Source organism: Thamnophis sirtalis, unplaced genomic scaffold, assembly GCF_051295495.1.
Source record: "Thamnophis sirtalis isolate CommonGarterSnake01/CBP01778 unplaced genomic scaffold, rThaSir2_p1.2 scaffold_4, whole genome shotgun sequence".
Lineage (NCBI taxonomy): Eukaryota > Metazoa > Chordata > Lepidosauria > Squamata > Natricidae > Thamnophis > Thamnophis sirtalis.
The window spans coordinates 110,162,658-110,172,676 of record NW_028261384.1 but is presented as its reverse complement, the minus strand read 5'-3'; the positions used below and the strand labels follow the sequence as shown (position 1 = coordinate 110,172,676).

At 40.2% G+C, this 10,019-nt stretch overlaps 1 protein-coding gene across 1 annotated transcript; it reads left to right on the top strand.

Annotated features, from left to right (window-relative positions):
• Positions 1-5,210: 5,210 nt before the first annotated feature.
• LOC148046144 (olfactory receptor 14I1-like) lies at positions 5,211-6,143 on the top strand. The gene has a single exon (XM_087714544.1). The coding sequence runs from the start codon at positions 5,211-5,213 to the stop codon at positions 6,141-6,143; it is 933 nt and encodes a 310-aa protein (XP_087570670.1).
• Positions 6,144-10,019: the final 3,876 nt, after the last annotated feature.

Below are 10,019 nucleotides of genomic sequence, written 5' to 3'. Positions count from 1 at the left end.
ATTTTATACTTATTTATTTCCTGAGTTGACATAGGGTAGATGCTAAATTCCAGCATTACCTGTTTGTTAAATCTTAGCTTGCCCTTAGAAAATATATATTTTATATTATTTTTATTCAGGATATGTGAAAAGATACTGAAATAAATTATAAAAGATAGAAAAGATCAGTTAGATTTCAAAACAAAAAAATGTTGCATACACAAACACATTGAATGAGATAGAATCATAAGTCTTTAAAATACTTCCAAATGCACTTTTAAGAGCAGAAAAATGTGAACAAATCTGACAGTCATTTTTGTATAATATGGGAATTGCATGCAGGATCATCAAAATATATTTCAAACTATTTCATCTATCATGCTCCCCATCAAATAAATTTATTAAAAATAGATTTAATAAAAGCTATATTACCCACATAAAATTATCTGTCATCATATTTAGAAACAAGGGAATAGGAGATAGTTTGGTCTCATTAATATTTTAATATATAGAAAATAAAGTCTTTGATTCAATTCACTTTAGGCATGATTTATTTTATAAAGCAAACATTGTTTTAATTAAATTCAATTGAAGATGTTACATAACTGGGCAACAAAACAATTGCAAAAAATCAAACAAGCTCAGAGATACCATAGTTCAACCCTGGGCTCCAGATAATCTCATGTATCTAAATAAAAAGGAAAGTAAACTTTAAACTAGTCCAGAAACTTTTATATGTTTTTTATAAAGTCATTCTTTAATTAGTTAAATATCATAGGATAATGATTTTAAAAAGTACACAATCATTCTTTTAACATATGTAAAGACTGAATTTTTTTGTAACATCCAGTAATTGTTCTAAAATAGATAGATATAGATCAGGGGTGTCAAAACTCAATTTCATTGAGGGCCACATCAAGATTGTGATTGATCTCAGGGGGTCGGGATGGGGTGTGCCTGGGATGGCATAGCTGGAGTGTGTGCGGCTGGGAGGGCATGACCAGCTCCACTGCTGCTGTTCTCGCTCTCCTTGGCCAAGTTGCTCATGATGTGTGCCGGAGGGCGAAGTGTGTGGGTCAGAGGAGGCCCAGTTCCTCTCCTTGCAAGGAGACCTGGCTTTGTAACTAAAGCATCCTCAGAAATAGGATGGGATACTACCTGAAAAAGTCAGGAGGAGGGGACAAGGGGATGGCAAAAGGCAGCAGGGCTGCTGGTGGCCAAGTGCTAAAGCAGGATTTTCCCCAAACTCTCACTCTCTCTTATTATAATCTCCTTCCTTTCTCCCTCCCTCCCTTCCCCTTTTCCCCTTTCCTTCCTTTCCCTTCCTTGTTCACTTTCCTTTCTTTCCTTCTTTGTCTTTGTCTTTCATCTTTCTCTTTTTCTTTTCCTGTCCCTTCTTGGATACTCAAATGCAAAAGGGGAAACATTTCTCGATGTCTCCTTGCTGTGATCAAATTTTGCAAGTTGGGACCTCTTTTGCTAGTTGTGACCACTTAAAAGACTGAGTGCAAACCAGGCTCAGTTTATCTCATGCTTGCATTTAGTGGGGGAGTTCACAGACAATAGTACAGCTGTGGCTGTATTGTGTTAGTTCATCAGAACTTCTCTGTTTTTTATGTGCGACAACTTTAGCATTTAGGAGCAGATGTAAGTTGCATACTTTTCTATTAATACAAATCCTTAAAAGGGTCCTGCCATGGTCTAATTCAGACTGGAAATATAGCAAAGGAAAATATTTTTGCCCACTCTGCTTTGTCCTGTTTTCTCCACTAAAAATGGTTGTTTGCACACATGAGGAGGGGATTCCTTCGCAGGAGCTCACAATTTAAGAATATCAATGTGCCTTTCCTTAGGTGCAAATGAGATAACTCAGGGTGGACAAGGCCATGGGCACCTAGGGATAGAACAGTTCCTCAAGGCCTCCACACCCCACTAAAATACCTCATGTTTCTTCCTCCTTTCCTGCCACACTGGACTCACTTTGAAAATATCGGTCTCCTCTCTGTCACTGTTTTTTTGCCTTTGAGGGAGGGAGAGGAGAATTGACTTGAAAATGTTTTTGTGATGAGAATGGATGCTTCTGGATGCCATAATATCATGCAGGTTCAGGCACCAATCCTCTTTGGCAAAGTCAGGAGCCCAGAAACTTTCATTTTCAACCCAAAAAGTGTCTGAGGTGCCAATCCCCTGCTCCTACCCCCTGAACTACTTTCCACCTCTCCCTGTCCACTAAAATCTGCTGCAGACAGAGCTCCTTCAACAGCCCATTCCATGGCTGGAGCCGGGAAGGTCACCATGAAATTGGTGGGGCGCAGGACCCAATGCTGTGTGTGGACCAGGTGCACTGCTCACTCACATGCACAGGCCTTACTCTTTGAGTGTGCCATTCACACCTGCATCCAGCCTGTCAGAATTCACCATGAAAGGGGAGGAATGAGACCCATTGTTCCATGGAGCACACTTGCACACAAATGGTCCATTTGTGTGCAAATGGGGCACTTGGAGCTATTGTTGAAGGCAAGCCCACTGATGTGCTTCTACTTTCTTCAGCTTGGATACATACCAACAGCAGCTATCTCAGTAGCCATGATTCCCCTTCCAGCCAGCCAGTACCACCTGAACTACTCCCTGCCTGGCCAGCTGGCTGGTGCAAATTGTCATCATTCTTCTCTTCCTCCCTGCTCAAGTGACAGTGGGCTTCATGGGACAATGAGGTCTCATTCCTCCCCTGGCACAGTGAGCTCTGGCAGGTTGGACATAAGTGTCAGGGCCTGATCCCATGGTCCTGCCTTGCTGAGTTGCGTTCCTGCATTCAAACAGAAATGCCGGCTCTGTAATCAGAATTGTCCAGTAACAAAAGCAATAATCTCCTTGACCCAGGTGTGCTACTCACTTTGCATGCCTCACTGTTTGAAGGCAAGAACAAAGTCTTCAACTGAGTAAGGAGGTACTGTGAGACCAGGCCCCTCACATCTGCATCCAGCCTGTCAGATCCTGCTGGAGTTCACCACACCAGGGGCAAAATGAGACACCGCATTGTCCCGCAGAGACTACCACTGCTTGACCAGAGAGGAGAATGAAAAGAATGGTGAGGTTTTCCACCATCCATCTGGTCAGACAGGGAGTAGGTCAGGCGGGGCTGGCTGGCTAGATATCATGGCTGCTCGGGTGACCCCTGCTGCCACTACAGGCTGCATCTGAGCTGAAGAAAGTGGAGGCGCAGAAACAGGCTTCCTCCCAAATATCACTCCAAATGCCCCATTTGCATACAGAATCCCCATTTGTATGCAGCTATGCTCTGCGGGACAATGGGGTCTCATTCCTCCCCTGGCATGGCAAACTCTGGTATGGCAAACAGTAAGCTCTGTGCATGTAAGTGAGCAGTGCACCTGGGCCATGGACAGCATTGGTTCCTGCATCTGGCCTTAGATCTGACCAGTGGTCTCACCTCGAGCCAATGAAGGACTTCCCAGCCTTAATTTATCCTTAATTTAAAACTGAAAGATTATAAAATTAAGACAGATTAGATTCTCATTACTTTAAAAGTGGCAATGTCTGATATAGTACTCATATATTAATGAGCCTGTAAATTAGTTGCCTCCCCCTTCGCCCAATTCCCAATTATTATAATAAAGGCACTTGGGCAATCATTTAAACAGTTTTTTTGCTTCTTTTTTAAAAAAAACAATTATATACCCCAGTTACTTATTTATACTATTAATTGAGACATGCATTCCACACATCCCCTCCCCAATATTCTTTGGGGAAATAGTAAGAGAAGTTAGATAAAAATCTTATTGAAATTCAGCACAGCATAACATCTTACTTGTGGCTTTAGAAAGACAATAAGAAAAAAAATGAAATCTGCCTGAATAAATATGGACAAAAATGGTGAGTTATTCATTTTATTTTGATCTGTCCATTATTTGTCTGTTTGTTCCTTTAAAATTTCATAGGTATTTCCTTCCCTTTCTTTTATAATTATGATTCCAACTTAATACAGATTGGAATATAGAATTGTAGGCTAGCTACAGAGTAATGATTATTCAGTAAGAAAAAAAAAACATTTTTAGAATATAATACATCTTAGATTAATTGAGTAAAGTAAGAAAGCAAGATCTTTCCCCAGAATTCCCAAGCCTCTCCCACCTTCAGTTATTATACAAACAGGTTAAAGGCTGAAGAATGACTGAGTATTAAGATTTACCATGGTTTACTGTAAATAAATTTCAAATTATTTTTCTTTAACCATTTTCATTATATCCTCATTTAATACAGAAATTAGCTTGGGTGCTTTTTTTTGCTTCTGTCACTATTTAAAATGGACTCTCTGAGAACATTTTCATTTACTTTTTAAACAAAATGATCCTATAGTTCTTAATTCGGATAAAGAATTGTAAAATAGAATTGAAGGCTCTGATTTGAAGCCATTTTTAAAATCTCAATTACAAAGTAGAGAAAAAAAAGGGTCAATGTATTTTTCTTACATGAATGCCATAATTGAAACATTTCAGTTTATTAAGGTCCATTTGCCAAGAAAGTTTACAATGATGGTTTTAAAAATAATGAAACAAAAACAACCCACATTTGCTAAAATTAACAAATTTGGCAAATCCCAAACCAAAATAATCATACTTCTACAACAGTTAAAGAAAAGAGTTTAGCGGGTGGGGAGAATTTATACAGAACTCTAGAGTTATGCCAGTAAAAGCTAAAAACTTCTTATATGACAATTTAAACTTGTGTATTATGGTATATGAAACTCATTTCAACTAGTAATGGTAGCATATTGTACCTGCCAGTTATGACATGCCAGTTAAAGATGGAGAATCTTTTTTTAAAAAAGTTAAGTCACTTTGATATCTTTAAATATAGTTGGATTCAAATCCAACTTCCAGCACTTTTTATCTGTTGAATAAGAAATATTTGCTTTCTTTAGACCCCCAGTGCTGATGAATTATTGTTACAAAAGACTATAAAATGATGCCCTAAGATTTGATATTAATGATTAAAAATATGTGTCATCACCCTAAACTTTAAGGAAGCATAGTCATAGAAATCAGTTGAAAATAGAAATCAAATTTATTCAATATTTGAATAAATTTGGAAAGTCGGTTTTCAATCTAATATCCACAAAATGCAGTATTCCACAGATAACTCAAAATGATATTGGACAGAAATATTTTAACAATTTTTTTCCCCCTTTTTCTTCTAGGAATGTATTATTAAGAATGGATAATGACACATCTGAGTTTCTTCTTTGGGAAGTCTCAGAAATTTGGGAGCTACGGGTTATGCACATAGCTTTACTACTGATATTGTATTTAATGACATTATCAGGGAACCTTCTTATCATCTCTGCTGTTGTTTGTGACTATCACCTTCACACCCCCATGTACTTCTTTCTGTTGAATTTAGCCATGCAGGATATTGGTTCCATTTCAGTCATTATCCCCAAAGCTGTTTTTAATTCTCTCATGAATATTAGGACAATATCTCATGGTGGATGTGTTTCCCAAGTCATGTTCTTCATGTTTTTCATGACCTGTGATGTATCCCTCCTAACTGTGATGGCGTATGATCGGTATATTGCCATTTGTAACCCTTTACAATATGAAATGATAATGAATAGGAAAGCTTGCATGAAAATGATTGGTGGTGTATGGTTTGCCAGCTTTCTCAATTCTTCATTACATACTATTTCCACTTTTATTACTCCATTCTGTTCTAATATTATTCATCAGTTTTACTGTGAAATCCCTTATTTACTTAAGCTTGCCTGTCCTGGTGCGTATGCATCTGAAACTGGAGCTTTAATCTTCAGTACTACATTAACACTAATTTGTTTTACTTTTGTCCTTCTGACTTATGTACGTGTCTTCTCAGCTGTTCTGAGAATCCCTTCAGTTAATGGAAGGAAAAAGGCCTTCTCCACTTGTCTGCCACATCTTCTTGTCTTCTCCCTATTTGTGTTTACAGCTTTCTTTGCTTATTTATCAGACATATCTGTCAATTCATTCTACCTTGGCTACATAATTACAATCCTGTATTCCATTATTCCACCCATGACTAATCCATTGATTTACAGCATGAGAAACAAGGACATCAAACTTGCTCTTTCAAGACTTCTTAGTCAAAGATTATATAATTTTTTTAAAAAATGAATTGTCTACCTATCTATGTATACATTTGATCAGGAAAGAGAAAAATAAACAAACAATATATATTGATATAATCATCACATTTATTGCAAATTATTCTAGCTTATAATGTTCATTTTGTTCTTTTATAAATTTCATTTCATCTTTGCTGATGTGGCTATGGTCCCTTAAGCCAACACCAATTTCTGGTGAATATGAAACATGTTTCTCAGTTTTGATGGCAGCATTTTCAAAACTGGACTGCCAACATTTTATATCAAGTATCCATCTCATACGGGAAGATTCCTTCAAGTCAAATTCAATTCTAAGCAAGTTCATGGAGGGCTACTTTAAGAATTTTTATGCTCGGATCACATTTACTTTTATTGGCTCATTATATTAAATCCCAATATGACATGTTCATTCCCATCCACAATTATCTGAAACTTCAACTCCCTCTATCACTTCTTCTTTGTTGTAAGAATTAGGTCCAGTATAGCTTTTTCTCTAATTCCTTCCTTCTAGCTTCTGGATGACAAATTTATCAGCTAGGTTGGTTATGAATCTATTGAATCTCTCACTTTTTTCGGGAGTTTGTCTCCCATTTGATATCAGGGTAGTTAGTCTCCCATTTGATAACAGGGTAGTTAGTTATACTACTGTTGTAAGGTACCCTAACAATGCCTGCTTCATAATAAGTGACCAAATATTGTAATACAACAAACTGTGATTTATTAATAGCTTCATTAGGCATTCTTCATTAGGCATTTCTTATTCACAGCCATCTTTTTTGCTTTTTTTATCTGCTTTTGAACTTTGCCCATGTCTCTGTCCTCCCTTCAGCCTGTCATAAATCATGTTATCCAATAGCTTCATTCATTTCAACCCAGCTACTCTAATATGAGATCTGGCTCCGCTGCCGCTCTGCATAGAATGTCAACACAGAGAATTGACATCAGGCTCCCCACACTTTTCAAAGGCAATCTGTACAAGCAAAAACAATTTGAGTACCAGTATGGGATTCAAGGCTGTCTCCTCCCCCCAGGCTTATTTGGATTTTTTCATGGAATCTCTCTATAAGGCGATCAGCCTGGATATTTTACTATTTACCCAAAATGCCTCTGACAAGGGATAGCCCTTCCACTTAATCAAGTACTAAAGTTGCCTCCTGTGCCACCTCGAATCAAGGATCTGTTGCACCTCATAATGGGTTTGGCTCTCTATGATCATAGGGCCCGGGTGCTCTCATGGCAGTGGTCTCAGAGTGGATCCAACCACAGTTTTAAGAGGCTACTATGGAATACTGGGTGTACTTTCCCTAGCAGTCAGGAAAGCACTGAGACTGGGTTGATGATCTTTACTATGGGGAATGGTCCCCCAAATTTTGGTCCCAGTTTCTTGCTAAGGAGTCTTAACCTCAAATATTTTGTGGAGAGGCAAACCTTCTCTCCCACTAGGAATGGTCGTTGCAGAGCTTGGTGCTTATCTGCCTGTTTCTTATAGGTTTGTGCTGCTTTAGCTAGCACTTTTTTCACATTCTCCCAAGCTGCTTTTAGCATTGACATCCAGTCAGTCAAGCTGACTGAAAAAGGGACACCACTTGGATACTCAGGCATTGGGACAAAGTCCATGTCGCTCACTTCTTTGAACAGTGTTAGTCCTGTGCTGCTATGGACAACATTATTGTATGCAACCTCAGCGAAGGTCAGACGGTCTGCCCAATTGGATTACTGATAGTTCATGTAGCACCTCTTTTCTTCATTGTGGTGCAGATGGTGCAACTTTTCACATAACTGTCCACGTCTTTCTTTATTTTGGGCCACCAGAACTGCCTCCGGGCTAAGTGTAATCTCTTTAGGAATCCAAAGTGCCCTGCTGGTTTGGCATTGTGGCTCCTCTGGAGAATTAGAGTGCATAGGGATTCCGGGACATAGAGTTGCATCCCCTTCCATGCAAGGTCATCTCTTTTTGTCAAATTGTGTTGGTTGTTTTGGAACCAAGGGTCTGCTAGCAGTTCAATTTTGAGTCTCATAGTTAGGTCGCCTTCTGGTTGGTCATGCCAGTCACAGCATTGTTGTCTGATGGTCACTTGGGCAGCTATTTGGGTCGAGGGAATGATGGTGTCCACTATCTGCTCCCATTCGCATTTGTACTGGGGCATGCAGGAGAGGGTGTCAGCAAGAAATTTCCTCTGCCCTGGAATGTATTTTAGTATGAAGTCAAAGCAGTTGAAATATTGAGCCCGCCAGACTTGTTTGGGTGATAGTTTCCGTAAGGTCCTAAGAGCCTCCAGATTCTTATCATCAGTCCAGACTTTGACCAGTTTCTGGTCCCTTTCCAACTGTAAAGCACTATGGGGAGATCTATAAGCCAGGTTAGCAGTGCCCATCTCATCACGAAAGCTTCCTTTTCCCATGTAGCCCATCGTCTCTCTGTGTTTGTGAGCTTGTGGGACGTGTAGGCACAGGGCTGTAGGTTTCCTTGGTTATTTCTTTTCGAGTAGCACCACTCCCACTGTCATGTCACTAGCATCTGCTTGGATCATGAAGGGGTGCTCAGGGTCAGGATGCTTCAGCACTGATTCCTTTGCAAACATTTCTGTTAGTGTCTCAAATGCCTTTTGGCAGCTTAGGTCCTACTGTAGAGGTTGCCCCAGGTGAGGTTTTGTTCCTGAGGTCCAAGTCTTCAGGAAGTCTATCAGGGGTTTGGCAATCTTCGCAAAGTAGGGGATGAATTGCCTATATAATAGTTTGCAAACACTAGGAAGCTTTGTAGCTATCTGCAGGTGTGAGCGAGTTGCCAGCTTAGGACGGCTTGCACTTTGGCTGGTCTATCTCTATTCCCTTAATTTAAACTTGGTAACCTAGGTAGTCTAGTCGCTCATGGTGGAATTCACATTTTGATAGCGTGATGTACAGGTTGGCTGCCAGAAGTTTTTCTAATACTCAGTGGACCAGGGGTATGTGGTCGTCCTTGGTCTCAGTGTAGGTGAGGATGTCATCCAGGTAGACAAGAACCCCCTTATAGAGGTACTCATTCAACACCTCATTTATTAACTGCATGAACACTGCTGGGCTCCCTGTAGTGCAAAAGGCATCACTTTGAATTGGAAGCTCCCTAGGGGGCAGTTGAATGCTGTTTTCCACTCATCTCCTTCCCTAATCCGTATTCGGTATTATGCCTCTCTGAAGTCTAATTTGGTGAAGACTTTTCCCTTGGCCAAGCGAGATAGCATATCTTTCATGAGAGGGAACAAGTATAGGTTGTGTACGCACAAGGCATATATCCATCGAAAGTCCACGCACAGTCTCATAGTTCCATCTTTTTTTTCTTTGAAGAGGACTGGCGCTGCAACCCGTGGCTTGGCTGGCTCAATGAACCCTCATGCTAGGTTTTTGTCTATGTATATGTGCATTTCTTGCATTTCCAAGGGCGTCATGATATACAGCTTGGGTTTGGGTAGTTTTGTCCCAGGGATGACAATCTGCCACATATTGTGGGGACAGAATGTTGCATTTTGTATTCAATGAGGTCCTGATGTTCCACTGGGATCTGTTCGGTCTCTGGGGTTTCGTCGGATGTGGCTCCCAGATGTTCTGGTGTGCTCTTTTGGGGGTTTCCTGCTTGGGTGGTGTTTCTGCTTGCTGGTGAAAAAGGGGTTGGGGGCCCTTTTCTATCCTAAGCCTGCGAGTACCCCCTTGCCACCAGATGGTTGGTCTCCACTTGTATAGCCAGGAGAGTCCCAGTATGACTGCATCTGTCATTTGGGGGGCTATTATGAATTGAATTACTTCCCAGTGATCCACTAGTTCTAGTCTCACTGGTTCGGTCAGGTAGGTGGCATAGGCTTCCCCCATTAGGGACCCGTCGACCTGTTCAAACCAGATTTGGTGGCCCAGT

Coding starts and splice junctions, on each gene's coding strand:
- LOC148046144 (XM_087714544.1), top strand. CDS start 5,211: ATGGATAATGACACATCTGAGTTTCTTCTTTGGGAAGTCTCAGAAATT.